We start from the raw sequence: 16,457 nt of genomic DNA on the forward strand, positions 1-16,457 counted from the left end.
TTCATCAACACTGCCATGTCATTAAATCCCATGTGGAATTTTATCAGTGTTGTAGGCAGCCAAATCAGTCACACTGCACACAAGTGGCTGAACTGCAGGGACACAGCAGAAAATCTCATTTTGTGACTCTAGTAAATATGGTATTGTATACAGGGGTGATGATTAGGATGCAATCATTTGGATGGCTCTGGATAAGGTGCATTAGAAAGATCTACAAGGACCTTACTTTGGAGGTAATTTTAAAATGGATCCAATCCTCTGAAGTTTCCCAGGCTGTGGGCCATCAATTAGTATTTGGGGGCAAGGTGGTAGCCTTTGTGTAAGACCTGGGAGATATAACAAATGTGGCAACAGTAAAGCACAAACACCACCACACTCTGGCTCCATCTTGCAAACAAGGTGAGAAGTCTTTGAGCCCCTTCCCCCTCCCCTAACAGGAGCTTGTTTCCAATCATATCTTGACTGTTTTTGAACATGTCAGAGAAGGCAATCCCGACAGGTGTGATTCACACCAGAAAGAAGGATACCTCATGTCTGTATGTCATGCTCTGAACAAAAGAAAAAAAAAAGCACTTGCCTTGACAGGAACTAATGGACATTAATGTAATTTCATCGGAGTCTCACTCCACAGTGGTGTCACCTAAGAAACTGTTCATCATGCTCACTTTGTGCAATAAACAAATTGAGTTACAAGTTGACACCAGTGCCTCTGCAGCTCAGTTAAACTCTCAAATGCATCTCCAGCTGGGAGTGCCAGCCCGTCAGTCTACAGCTCACTTTGTGCAATAAACAAATTGAGTTACAAGTTGACACCAGTGCCTCTGCAGCTCAGTTAAACTCTCAAATGCATCTCCAGCTGGGAGTGCCAGCCCGTCAGTCTACAGCTTGCTGCTTGGTGACGTACAACAAACAACACATTCCACTCAGAGGACAACACACAAAAAGTTGTCAATCACCTCACCTTCCTTGTGGTTCACAGCATGGATACAAAGAATCTATTCAGCCTTGATGCTTTTTCCACTTTTGGATTTGTCATCCATGACTCAGTCCACCTGGTTTCAGAAGAAATACTGTTTCAGGAATTGGAAATCCTCAGGAGTACCCTGACATTTTCTCTGGGCTTCAGGACAAGCAAAGAACTTTATGGTGCACATTACATTAAAGAAATCAGTGCACCCTCACTTCTTCTATGCAAGAGCTGTGTCGCTTGCACTGTGGGATGCCATCAAGAATGAGCGAGATAGACAGCCTGGGACATTATTGAACCTGTGCCTGCAAGTGACTAGGCAACACCTTTGATTACTGTGAAAAAACCATCAGGAAAACTGTCCTTTATGGAGACTTTAAGATTATGGTCAATTACCAGTAAGAAGTCAATACATATGCCATTCAAAACCAATCAAGCTTTACTCTGCACTCATGAGAGGCCAATATTTTTCGAAGGCCAATTTCTCTGAAGCTTGCTTACAACAACCCTTGGATAAGGAATCAATGTCCTGGTAGCAGACTCACTGCATGGATTATATCATTTCAAATGCTTAGTGGCCAGTATCCCAGTCATCTTCCAAAGGTTTCTCGAGCAGCTGCTGCATGATGTTATGGGCTGGTGACAGGACCAAAGTGAAAGAACACCAAGGAAACTTGTGGCAGCTGTTCCATACCCTCCAGTCTCCAGGCATCAAATGCAACCTCAAAAAATATCTCTATTTTTCAACTGTTGGTGGAATATCTAGGACATATCATCTCTCACAAAGGTATTCAGCCCACACAGAAGCTGGTTGAAGGTGTCATCATGCTTCCTTGCCCCACAGATTTAAAGGAGCTCCATTCCAGTCCTTCTTGGGAAAAATAAAGTATTAAGGAATATTTATTCATACTCTGGCACTGATTGCACATCTGTTCGACAAGCTGCAGAACAAGGGTGTTCCTTAGGTACAGTTGAGAGCAACCAACCTGGCATTCAAGACCCTGAAGCAGGTTGTCCTATTGCCACCAAGTCTCACCACATATTAACTGCGAAAAACCTAGTGGTGGAATCAAATGCCTCTAAACTGGGCCTTGGTGTCATCTTGGCACATAGAGATACAGAGGGCTCTGAATATCCAATTGCATTTGTTCAATGCCACACAGAATAGGTATCCACAAATAAAAAGGAGAGGCCTCATGCTGAAGAAATTCCATGTATGTATTCTTATACAGGACAAAGTTTCACCTTATTATGGATCAAAAGCTATTGATCTCCCTCTTCAGTTCTGTAGTAAAGCTATGTGATGGGACTGACCACTGACTCCAGCAAAGCGTACTCTTTCTCAGCAGGTACAAGTCTGAAATCACTTCCACAATACCATTCAACATACCAACATGGTCGTCCTGTCCCATTGCCTGATGGGCCACGACCCCGAATTCGACAAGATGAGGTCTTGTGTCTCCAGCTGGACAAAAAGTCTAAACAGACATGGACATTTTGCCATCATGTGTGTCCATGTAGCTGTGGCCATGGACAAGGACACCATCTTACAACAGGTACGGTGGTACATACAACAGGGCTGGCAGGATTGCATTCGCGATCGGGACTCCAACCCATTGTGGCATTACTTCAACCTCTGCCACTGGCTAATCCTGTTGGACACAGTTATCCTAGCTACAGATCAATGGTCTCTCCAGTTAGTAGTACCACCAGAACTTCTGCACCCAACAACCTTACAACTCTTGCCCAGAGATCAATGAAGTATCTCACAAACTAAACTGCTCACCCAGTGCCACATGTACTGGCTGGGCATAGACCAGCAGGTCAGACATATTGTCCACAACTGTAATCAATGTCAACAACAGCAAGAATACCACCCTGGCCAATGCTCTCACTCCCATGGGAGTGGGTTCTTCCAAACTTCGTGGGCCTCTTTGTGGGTACTACTTGGCTGACTATCCTCAATGTATACGCCAATTTTCCGTACATGATCAACTGTTGGCCCATGAGTGAAGGATATCCCCACTGCAGTGCTCAGCAGAATTTATACTAGTGAAGGAGTTACTATCACACTGGTGTTGGACAACGATCCACAATTTTGTTCCAGGTTTCCAGTGAGGCTGAAAGACTCATCTGTAGTTTTAAAACACAAATGAAGAAATATATGTCTGATACTCCTACAGATGAGATGCCAAAAACTTTTTTTTAAATTCCTTCAGGTTGATGTCAGTAGGGGAGAAGAGTCCAGTGGCTCTCCTCCATGGCAGTCAGCCTTGTTTTCTCTTCCACCTCATGCTTCCAACACCTGTGAAGCCATCTGCAGTGCTATTTCCAGGCTTCTGGCCATACACCCACATGTACGTGCTGAGTTTCAGATGCCAGGGCAAGTGGATCGCAGTGGTCGGCCGACAGCAGTGGGGTGCTGTGTGTTCACTCTGACCATAAGGGACCAGATGATTTCCTGACAATAAAATCAGGTTCATCTGTGGTGGGAGGCCCAGCTGCCATTGCCTCTGGGCTCTCCAGTGGTCACACATTGGGGTGACACCACCTTTTGTTTCTCTTCTGCTGGACCTCCCAATATATCCCCTCCTGAGCCTTTCTTGCCCTTTAGTCCTCAGCACTGTTTGAAAATCCTGGCCATGCCCTCATCTCCCTTTGATTATAGGCTGCCTGAGATAGAAGAAGATGAGACTGCAGTATCCATCCCCGTTCCCAACTTCCATGTCAGGACCCAATGCGGACATGGGGGAGGGGGGGGAGGAGGGGGGAGGGCCCCCCCACTACCAGTGGTGGGGACACCCAGACGCTGACAGTGCCGCTTGGTGGGGATATTCTGGTCATATGCTCCTGTCCATGCCAACTGGGAGCTGGTAAAACTGGAGTGCCATCTGATGCCTCTGACGGCATCAGCCTGGTTCAAAGCAGTGTCCGGGTGCCCAGCCAAGTTGGGGTCAACTCACCAAGACGCAGTTTGCCACTCCCGTTGAGAGAAAGGGTGTGATAGCCCACTGAGCTACCACCTAGATATCAAGCACCGGCCAATGTTTCCATCGTCAGCCATTGCATGACTAGCGCATATGACATGACAGTCACTCCATGTCCATAACTACAAAGCATGGCCACCAGCAGGAGACACCATGGCCGAGTGGGTGCTCATGATGTCTGTGCAGGCATCTCCCAACATCATCTTGACACAACGTCTACATGTGCGGTCACCGCACGGCCATCGTCCTTAGTCTGCTCTCACTCACTATGCTATCTACTATGCTAGTTAGAACTATACTGTATCAGTCTTGTAATGAGGCTATGCCATACATTGTATCTGTACTTATTCTGGAAGTGCTATCTTATGTTTTTCTTACATTGTTAATTACAACAAGCAGCTGTTTTCATATTGCTTGAAAGTCTAACAGACAAATGTGGATATCTTTTCAAAAAAGATTTCATCAAATTTCTTCCTGGTAGATTGTTTTTGAAACATCTCACAGTTCTTCCTTGGCTTCCTAAATAAGATTTTATTACTAACCCTAAGTCCAGTTCACCACATGGAAATCCACGATCACATATTTTTATAAGATGACTTTCAAAACATGGTTCTTCTTCCAATGAAAAGCACTTTTTACACTTCATCTTTTTATTCTTAAGCTATATTTTGATTGTAGCTCATCTAATCTTGTAATGAATATTAGCTTGTTATTGGATCATTGGCTCAACTGTTTAGTTCTTACACAGACAAATTTGCAATTTTTCATCAGAGCAGTTAGCATGCTTCCTGCTACCAGGTAGTCTTTTATAATTGGTACGCACCTTCTTTTAATATCCAAAGAAAACAGACGTATACTTTGTTGTAATTAATATAGAAGCCTTTAATAAACTATATTTTGCAGATAGCAATGTAGTTTCACATTGAGCCCAACTTATATGAGAAAAACAATGGGCTCAAGTAGCCTACTTTTACAGATTATGTTGACAAATTTTTAAATCAGCCTGCTTATATGGTTTGCTTTACAAAGAAACATTAAATTCACTATGGATAAAGTTTTTGAGGGTTTGAAATTTGAAAAAAATACCTACCAGCAACCTGTATCCTGTGTACAGATGAAAGCTTGAGAAGTAAATGGAAGTCTTTTTCCTATGATAAACGAGCCAAGACAGAGCCTCTGATGGCCAGTATATGAATTAACAAATCTGTGCCACGTGGAGGAGCCGCGCCAGTCTGAGGCACGGTCCGTGCGGCTTCTCCCATCAGAGGTTTGAGTCCTCCCTCGGGCATGGGTGTGTGTGCAGTGTGTGCAGTGTGTGCAGTGTGTGTGTGTGTGTGTGTGTGTGTGTGTGTGTGTGTGTGTGTGTGTGTGTGCGTGTTGTCTGTAGCATAAGTTAGTTTAAGTAGTGTGAAGGTGTAGGGACCAATGGCCTCAGCACTTTGGTCCCATAAGGCCTTACCACAAATTTAATTTTAAAACAAATCTGTCTGCACTCCAGTTCTGCTACCTACTAGTAAATTATAGTACTGGCACTCTCATGAGGAACTGTTGCTTCTGATAACACACCAAAACTTTTTTTCCATTTTATACTTGAGATAACCTCAGGGCTCAAGAAGCTGTAGTTTAGGGTACAGATAATGTTAGTAATATGACAGTCTTCTTCCCTCCTAAAAAATGTTGTCAGACTGTTAAAGACTAATGTGCAATGAATACAATTAGTATAGAGAGGTACGGGTTCCCATAAAATTTACTTAATAGGTCCAAAAGCAGTTATGTAAAAATGATTTATTGTCTGACTCTTCACTACCCATGTGGTGAGCTAATCACACAAAGAAAAATTCTCAGGTCAATACTTTGCTTATTTTGTGTCAGTATGTTGTTTCGTCTTTTAGTTAGTTAGATACTTAAAGTGGAACCAAAACTTCCAGTAAGACTTTCAAGAATTTTAATTAAAGAAGATTTTTGGCAAGCAGTGTTACGAAAATAAAAAAAAAATCATGCATGTAAACAGAGCAGAACAGCAGCAAAATTGAACTTGCATTTAGCGTTAGCTGTGACCTCCAAACAAAAATGATCCAACATTGTACAATATCAGTAAACTAAAACAACAATTTGATAGCTTACCCTGATCTATTAGGGCACTGTGATGCCATGCATCACAACTTCACTTCACTGAGTTTCTCACTCTGAACCAACACACAACTATAACATGTCATGTGCAGAACTTGTACGGTGCAATAGCTCTCGACAAACTGTTTGATGATGCTGTGTCCACAGTTTCCCCTCTGTATCTCAATAACATTTACCTTATGTTCCATTTCAAATCCATTGTCTTTTGTCTGTCATATCACATTCAGCATCAAAAAGTATTTATCTTTGCCCACAGTAGTATCTTTATTGCATATCAGATGATAACTGGGTAAAAACTGAAACTTGAGTATTCCCCATTTAACATTCAGTTTTTAATTGTTTACCGAGTTCCTGTTTTGTGCAGCTGAATTTATTGCAAATAAAATTGACTGATGCAAATAATAATCAAATATATTTTATATAAATAATTACAATTTATTTTTTAAATCCTGTTTTTTATTTATAACACAGTCATATTTATTATAAAAAGTTAAAAAATTACAAAAACTTATATAAATACTCCTTACTTGAACAAACTATGAGCAACTATAAAAATAGTTTCTTTGGTACTTGTTGATGCAGATCCATCATACGAAACATGACATTTTCCTTCATGCTAAGTAAAGTTAACCACATAATATTAGTAGGAACCAACATATGTTATACTGATGCTAGAGGTGTTGGTGACCGGCATGCTCTTGGCTCTGTAAAACCAACTGTTGTAATACACTGTAAAAAGAAGCACATATAAAAATCAGATGAAAGTTTTGTGTTTCAGACACCTAATATAAAGAAAACTTGCATCCATTACTATTAACAGATTATTAGCAATCAATAACTTTTTACAATTTTTGTAAGTGGGAATTGGTACAAGAAGCGTGCAGTTCTGATATGAAATACTATAATGAGAGAACAGAATACAGTCAGAACACAGTACACCTCACAAAGGTCTACTATGATGAAAGCATACTACTGTTATTCTCTATGTTACTTCCAGTTACTGTTCTCCTTTTATATACAGACTGATCTTATCAAAATGGCTGTACAAGCAATATGCATCAGTTGGAAGATGTTAGAAAATGGATAACAAATTTAAATGTTGTTATTGACAGTCTGTTGTTGAAAACTTCAATTCTGCTGAACACATTTACACTGTGAATACTTTGCTTCTAAAAAAAATTGTAAAAGTTTCTGCCTTTCACAAATGATGATAGCAGCTACCTTGCTCACCATGTCCAAACCTAATTTGCTCCCACCAACTCTGCACCAATGTCTTTAACATACATTATGCTAAGTGATTTATTTGAATCATGCCACCTGACTGAATTGACAAATATAAAAGACTTAATTATTAGACAAATATAAAAGCATTAATACTTGGTCAAGTTTAGATTTAACATTAGGTTTCGATCAGTTTCCAGCTGCACCTGAGTCCAGTAAATACACTGCTTTTCTTTAAGGAAGTAGGCATTATTAATATTGTGTGGTACCATCTGGTTTGAACTCATCAATAGCAGAATTTATTAGAGCATTAGATCATCTTCTTGGACAGGAACTCATATCTAAATGACAGTGTACGTAAATGATATTCTGATTAACAGACTAATTTGGGAAGAACATGACACAGGTATGTGGAAAACATAGACAAGGTAGAATTACTCCGAAGCTGGAGAAGTGGAAAATGCAGCAACTGTACAAAAATTTTATGGCATTTAATTACTGAAGAAAAGAAGGAATTTTGGTGGATTCAGATATAATAAAATCTATTACAGAGTTTACAGCCCCCAGAAATGCAAAGCAGCTAAAATCTTTCTTTGGTTTATGTGATCCTCATAGAAATTTTATAAATAAATGGAAAAAGTTTAGATGCACCATGTCTCAGTAATCTATTAAAAAAGAACACTGTTTTGGTACAGAATAAGGTGTGTCAAGAAGCTTTTGAAAAAAAAAACCACAAGAAAGAATTAAATGACCAGAATTTATTACATGGACTCGATTTTACTTTACCATTTTGTCTACACAGTGACCACAGTAATTTTGGGGTGGGATCAGGAAAAGCAAGTAGATGGAAAAATTATAGTTTGTACAACTACATTTGCAGGCAAGATGCTTTTAAAACATGAAAAATCTTACACAGTTACTGAAAAAGAATTGTTGGTGAAGCATTCCCCCAATTCAAAAACTAAATCATTAGATACAAGGTAATAGTGTACTCCGACCATAAGGCTTTAAGTTATCTTCAAGCATTCAGTTATCATAAAAGATTAACTAGATGGATGAAGTACTTGCAGTTGTTTGACTATGAAATCAAATACATTAAGGGATCTGACAACATTGTTGCAAATGCTTATCTGGGCTACTAGGAGGAGGAATTCTTGAAACTTTCAACAAAGATGAAGAAAAGGAGCTTAAAATGAGATAAATTAAAATGTACAAAATGAAAAATTTTTTTTGATGTATGTGCAACAAAATTAGGAGTAGCCCAAATCATTATTCACACTGAAAGAATTGACACAGATTCAAACAACTGGAAAGTTTGGATGGAGGAGAAATATTGATTAAATATGTACATGAGTGTTCACTCAGTGTGAAGTTTACAGTGACATATTAAACTTATAAGAAAACATCAATGTTTATAATGTTGCTAACAAAGTAAGGAAAGAGTTATCAACCCATATTAAGTATCAGTGGGTTAAAGTAAATAATATGACATGCGAATGACGAATACAAAATATTATTCCTTATAAACCATTAGATTCAGTTGCCATTGTTTTCTATGGAACATTTCTGAAAAGCAAAGGAGGCCAGTGTTATATTTTTGCTACAGTAGATGTATTCTCTAAATTTATTAATTTATATCATTAGAGAAGTTATGACCAAAAATATACTCTCAGAAACTGAAAAAGGATTCTTTTAAACACTCTGCAAGCTAAAAGTTATCTTAACAGACAATCAGTTATGCTTTTTGTCTAAGAATTGGGAATCTCTTGTAGAAAAGTCAGGTATTAGATATTTTCTAATTTCCAATACTCATTATCCAATCCAGCAGAGACGTATATGTGTGAGACGGGTCACTAGTGTCATACTTACTATAACAATTAGCATCCCATATGGTATGAGGCATAGCCACAAAGTAAGGATCAATTTGGAAAAAGCCCATATAAACATTTTTTCAAACCAAAATTTTATTAGTGTCATACTTACTATAACAATGAGCATCCCATATGGTATGAGGCATAGCCAAAAAGTAAGGATCAATTTGGAAAAAGCCCATATAAACATTTTTTCAAACCAAAATTTTATTCTACCATAAAGAGCATTTCTTAAACAATTTTTCTACAACTGTTTCGACATTTGTCATAGAGGGAAACCAACTTTCCTATGCCCTCTTCAAAGAAATCTCATGCAAAACAGTTTTTTTAAATTTGTGGAAACTCATCACAAACCATTCTTATTATAAACCATCTTTTTTCATGAATTTTATCATCACTTTCTCAACCATACAGTCATTGATAATAGAAGGCCACCCAATCCATCCTTCATCATGAACAATGGTTCGTCCACCAATGAACTGTCTCACCCACTTTCCCACCATCCCATTAGGCATTACATTTTCACCATAAATCTGTACAAGTTGTTGTTGATTTTCAGCTGGCTTAACATTCTTTGCATTCAAAAACTGTATTACAGAACGCACTTCACAATGGGTGGGCTCAGAGATTGTCTTAAACATCTTGAACAATCACTAACAAATCTAAACACAACACAATCCAGATGTAACGGCATCAGTGGAAAGACCATGAACCAGAGAGACGAAAGTGGAACTGCAACGCTAGAGCAGCAGTAGCAGTAAAACGAAATGGTACTTACTTTCTGGACACACCTCGCATGAACGTGTGAAAGATTCCAAAAACATTATGAATAGTCTACAGCATACTTCTATCAGATTTTCACCTTCTGAAGTTGTTTTCCGTAAAAAAAACCAGCAATTATTATTTCTGAACTAACAGAGTTTCTGCCATGCAAAAATATGTCTGCACTAGAATACGAGGCAATTGTAAAAGACACCATGAGAAAACAAGGGAGAAACAAAAAAGAAGATATCATAGTAAAATCAAATAATACAATTGAAAATTGGCGATTTATATACTAGTTTTAAGCTTTTAATTGTCGAACTGAAGGTTTTTGGACATATACATTGGTCGTTTTGAAATTCTATAAAATCCACAGCCCCCAGTGCATACTGGTTAATTTATCCAAAATTCAAAAAACTTTTTGGGCTTGTAAATATCACTTCTTACAAGCAGAAAAAAAATAATTCATAAAGCCCTGAGTCAAGGAAAAAGTTCTTTGCTGGAAAATGTTAGCTATTCACAAAATAATTAAAACAGGAAAATGTAAATCCTATTGCATCTACATCTACAACTACGTGACTACTCTGCAATTCACACTTAAGTGCCTGGCAGTGTGTTCATTGAACCACTTTCACACTATTTCTCTACTATTCCACACTCTAGCAGTGCACAGGAAAAGTGAACACTTAAATCTTTTTGTGTGAGATCTTCTTTCTCTTATTTTATTACAATGGTCATTTCTCCCTATGTAGGCGGGTGTCAAAAAAATATTTTTGCATTTGGAGAAGAACATCGGAGATTGAAATTTTTTGAAAAGTTCATGCTGCAATAAAAAAAAGTCTTTGTTTTAATGATTGCCACCCCAACTCATATATTCTATCCATGATATCTCTTCCTTATTTTGTGATAAAACATAATGAGCTGTTGTTCTTTGAACTTTTCCGCTGTCCTCCATCTATCCAATCTCGTAAGAATCCATATTGCACAATAATACTCTAGCGGATGATGGACAAGCATAGTGCAAGTAGTCTCTTTAATAGAAGACCTGTTGCATCTTTTAAGTGTTCTGCCATTAAAATGCCTTCCCCACAACATTATCTACATGACTGTTCCAGTTTAAGTTGCTCATAATTGTAATTCCTAGGTATTTAGTTGAATTTACAGCCTTTAAATATATGTGACTTATTGCATAACCAAAATCTAAATAATTCCCTTTGGTATTCATATGGATGACCTCACACTTTTCATTATTTAGAGTCAATTGTGACTTTTTGCACCATACAGATATCTTGTCTAAATCATTTGAATTGGGTTTGCCCTTCTGATGACTTTACAAGACAGTACACAACAGCACCATCTGCAAACCAATCTAAGAAGCCTCTTCAGATTGACTCCTAAATGATTTACATATATTAGAAACTGTAGAGAACCTATAATACTTTCTGTTTTACTCGATGAGTTTCCATCAATTACTACGAACAACAGAAAATCACATATGCATTAAGATGAGTTGGCTTTATCACTGAAATGTAACACTGTTTTGTCTGGAATATAGTAAATGTTAATGAAAATTTACATGAAACTCTCAGGGTTACGTACCTGGCAAGCACAAAACCGCAAGTTGAGTGGTTCTATACTTTTCCTTTTCTGAGCAGCCATTTTCCATTATCTACCCTATCCATCTGTTACAATTATCTTATTCTACTAATGCAATCCTTGTTTTCATCTTATTATTTGAATGAAATGGTGTTACATTATCATCAACAGAACAAAATTGTCACTATAGCCAGTCAAAGTTAATTATTACTTCATTTCATATTACTATATTCTGCAATTCAAAGTTTACATTACAATATACACATTTTTATGTCATTACAGAGGCGGAAATTCTCATTATACGAATTTACACATATATGCCACGCTTTCGAAATGTGGTGCTACAGAAGAATGCTGAATATTAGATGGGTAGATCACATAACTAATGAGGAGGAATTGGGGAGAAAAGGAGTTTGCGGCATAACTTGACTAGAAGAAGGGATCGGTTGGTAGGACATGTTCTGAGGCATCAAGGAATCACCAGTTTAGTACTGGAGGGCAGCGTGGAGGGTAAAAATCATAGAGGGAGACCAAGAGATGAATACACTAAGCAGATTTAGAAGGATGTAGGCTGCAGTACATACTGGGAGATGAAGCAGCTTGCACAGGATAGAGTAGCATGGAGAGCTGCATCAAACCAGTCTCAAGACTGAAGACCACAACAACAACAACAACAACATGCCACACTGTGCAAAATATTTAATAGTAGTTGTTTGTAAAGATGTGCATCTCGCTTACTATAGAATGAACTTGTTACCATTTCGATTCTACACTGTTAATATTAGTTAAAATCTTTATTAATGTCATGCATATCATTGAATTGTAATGTACTTTAAATGTGAATATTGTGTTTTGTTCCCTATGACTCACCGTATCTCGATTTTTACATCTACTGCTTGTTTTGAGTTTTCATCAAGATCTTTAGGTATGAATACTTTTCTTACCAATATGTTTGTATGAGAATATATGTACAAATACAATCAACTTGTTTTCTATGAGGAATACCTGGAAACTAAGGTTATGAAGCCTGTAGCTATGCCAGGGAATTGAGTTTTTCACAGTTGGTACCACTGCTGTTTATGATAGCACAACTGAAATGAATGAGTTGTAATGGTCATCAGTAGCATCCTGACTCTTGTTGTGGTAATGGTTGAAGATGAGTGTTCTCGTTTCATCTCCTGCCAAGTGTGAAGTGTGCACTGTGATATACTACCTGAATGGCAAGAGCATGACTGGCACCGCAATTCATTGCAAAATCGTGTCAGTGTATGGGAAGAAGATTATGTCATGGCAATGTGTGACAGAATGGGTACAGAATTTCGCTTGTGTAAGAAATTTGTGATGAAGAGATAAGTGGCTGCCCTTCCATGGTTACTGATGAACCAGTGCAAAAACTTGAATAGTATATTTGTTTTGATTGCTGGATGATCATTGATGACCTGCACAAACTGTGTCCTGAAATTTCTCAAACCATTGTTCATGAAACTGTGAGTGATCGACTAGGATGAAGTAGCAAGTTGTGTGCATGACAGGTTCCAAAGATGCTTACTGCAGAACATAAACTCAACAGGGTCAAGGTTGCACAATAGTTTCTTGATCATTTTGTGAGTGATACAGAGATTTTCCTTGACTCTATTGTGGCAGGGGATGAAATGTGGGTTTACCACTATACCTCAAAGAACAAGTGACAATAAATGCAGTGACACCCCACCCATTCCCCTTTAACAAAAAACTTCAAAACTCAGAAATCAACTTAAAAGCATTGATGCAATCATCTTATGGGACACAAAAGGGGTTCTGCTTGTCGAATTCATGCCAAGAGAGGAAACACTCTACTCTGCACGATACTGTTAGACATGCAAGAACCGCTGCAGAACCATACAAAACAAACACCCTGGAATGCTGAAGAAGGGAGTCTGCATTCTGGGCCACACTTCACTTGAGCAACACAAGAGCTGTTGACCTCATTCGTTGGAATCTTTTACCACTCTTCTCACAGTCCCAATCTCATGCCTGTCAACCATAACTTATTTCCTACATGGAAGGAATATGTGAGTGGAACACCCTTTTCTGGTCACAAGGAGGTGAAAATGAAAGTGGAGATGTGGTTACAGAGTTGACGGGAGAAATATACGCCACAGTTATTAGAAAACTCATCCCACAGTTGACAAAATGCATTGAAGTAAATACTCATTACGTGGAAAAATGATGTAATACCTATGCTACTGTTCCTGTATGCTTCACTGAAAGTTATGTATTTGTGCTCGTGTAAAAAATCTTATAAACTTACTTTCTGGATATCATTTGTATGTGTCCAGAAAATGGAAGTTAGTGGTCTTTGCAGTCTATTATAGGGAGCTTGGTACTTCATGCTATGATAGCTGTATCGGACAGTCTCTCAAAATTGTGGTGCTTATTCCATTGGTCGACTATGAAACAATACTCTAGTTTATTTTCTCTGGGGATCTTCCATTGTACTCTGTCAACCAGTTCCCTTCGCTGTCCTTTATTTCTCTCTTTGGCCAGTGTACCAGTTCTGTGTTTCCACTTGTTCATATTCTTATGAAGTACTGCACTTTCTTTTATTTCAGGTGAAATGGACTGCCATTCTTGCCAAACTATTTTGTTACCACACTGTACCAACTGTTCTTATATTAAGCCACAACAATTACATATAGACACATTATTTAATTAAAAGAATTTGACTGATGTGTATTTTACAAATAACTATTAATGAGGTATTTACGTGATGAATACAAGGTCTTATTCTTACATTTTTTTTTCAGCTTGTATCTGATATTACCTAGGTTTGTGTATCATTGGATGTGGTTAGTTAGTTACTTACAAGTTTATTTCATTTTACGTCTGATACTAAGGTTTACGTTTCTACCATGGCAAGTTGCATCAATGATGAATTATGTTTCTTATTACTAATATTTGTATTTAACACTATGTATTTAATACTGTTACTGATTGCACATTATGATTTGTCTGACATTTGATTATGCTTGGTCCACTTTGGAAACCCATAGACGAGAATTACTTCATGTACTTAAAAACAATTACAATAGTATTAGGGATTTATGGACTATTTGTTTTATCTAGGAGTAACAAGTGAAGTTTTCTTGAAAATGTTAATGAACTGCCTCACGAGGATATATGGAGGTTCTTTGCTCTTACGTTATTGATTACAGTGTCAACTCTCACATACATGTGGGTATGTTGATTTTAAGATGTGTAATGTAGTTGGCTTTAAAAACAGTTGTGCTTGTAAAGCAGAGTAGTACAGATGAAAAAAACCTGAAAATATATGCATTATATTTACTTGTCGTAATACATAATGATGTAGTCAGCAAACAGAACGGATCCCAAATGCACTGATCATGTGAAACCCAGCCCGCATTTTCCTTACATGACATCCTGAAAGCTGTTGATCAAAGAAATCAGATGGATGTAGTATTTCTTAACTTTCAAGAAGCATTTGACTCAGTACCGTATGAACAATTATTAATAAAAGTATGATTCCCTGGCGTAAAAGACAAAATTTGTGACTGGAATGAGGATTTTATCTTGGCTGAAGAGTCATCAACAGAATTAGAAGTAACTTCAGGTGTGCTCCAAGGAAGTATGTTGGGAGCCTTATTGTTCTTATTGTACACTAAGGTGACAAAAGTCATAGGAGGGTGACGTGCACATATGCACTCATCAGTCAGAACATTATGACCACCTACCTAATACCCGCTGTGTTTGCTTTTGGCACAGATAACAGTGGCAATGCATCATGACATGAAAGCAATGAGGCCTTTGTAGGATGCTGGTCAGAGTTGGCACCACATCTGCACAGACAAGTCACCTAATTCCCGTAAATTTCGGGAAGGGGTTGACGAGCTCTGATGGCACATTCAATCACATCCCATATCTGTTCAATTTGGTTCAGATATGGAGAGTTGAAGGGGGGGGGGGGGCGCAGCACATCAATAGGAACTTGCCACGCTGTTTCTCAAACCACCCCATCACACTCCTGCTCTTGTGACATGGTGCATTATGTTGCTGAAAAATGCCACTGCAGTCAGGAAACTTGATCATTATGAAAGGGTATACATTGTCTGAAACCAGTGTACAATACTCCTTGGCCATCGTGGTGCCTTGCATGAACACCAGTGGACCAATGGACACCCACATAAATGTTCCACAGAGCATAATGGAGCTGCCACCAGCTTGTCTTCATCCCACAGTACAGGTGTCAAGGAGCTGTTCCCCTATGAGACAATGATTCATGCTCTCCCATTGGCATGATGAAGAAGGTATCAGGATTCATTAGACCATGCAATGCTCTGCCACTATGCCAACATCCGGTGCCAATGATCATGTGCTCATTTCAGTCATCATTGACAATGTCATAGCATTAACATTGGTACATGCATGAGTCACTGGCTGCGGAGGCCCAACATTAGGAGTGTTTCGTGTGCACTATATATTCAAACAGACTTGTACTCTATCTAGCATTAAAGTCTGATGTTAGTTCCACCACAGTTCACTATCTGTTCTGTTTTACCAGTCTGTGTCCGACATCTGTAATGAGGGGTGGCTGCCCAACCTCATGGCGTCTGGAGGTGATTTTACCTTGGTTTCACCACACACTGAAGACACTCACCACAGCAATCCTCAAACAACCAAAAAGTCGTACAGTTTCAGGAATGCTCGTGCCAAGTCTCTGGGCCATCACAATCTGCCCTCAGTCAAACTCAGATAGATCGCGCACCTTCGCCATTCTACACATGGGCAGCACGCTTGCTGATACTACATGCACCATGTATGTGTCTAACTAGCAGTCATTCTTCACCAGGTGACACTGCAATCACCTGAATGGGTTTATATCGACAGTAGGGCAGTGGTCAAATATTCTGGCTGATCAGTGTACAG

The 16,457-nt window shown here is 38.6% G+C and overlaps 1 protein-coding gene across 1 annotated transcript in view; it reads right to left on the reverse strand.

The window, feature by feature from the left end:
- Positions 1–6,558: 6,558 nt before the first annotated feature.
- Positions 6,559–16,457, reverse strand: part of LOC126175855 (uncharacterized) — a 59,619-nt gene continuing 49,720 nt past the window's right edge. Inside the window, exon 6 of the mRNA XM_049922862.1 lies at positions 6,559–6,813. Coding sequence (XP_049778819.1) covers positions 6,725–6,813 — 89 coding nt within the window. The 3' untranslated portion in view covers positions 6,559–6,724. The remainder of the gene's footprint in view (positions 6,814–16,457) is intronic.

This window comes from Schistocerca cancellata, chromosome 3, assembly GCF_023864275.1.
Source record: "Schistocerca cancellata isolate TAMUIC-IGC-003103 chromosome 3, iqSchCanc2.1, whole genome shotgun sequence".
Taxonomy (NCBI): Eukaryota; Metazoa; Arthropoda; class Insecta; order Orthoptera; family Acrididae; genus Schistocerca; species Schistocerca cancellata.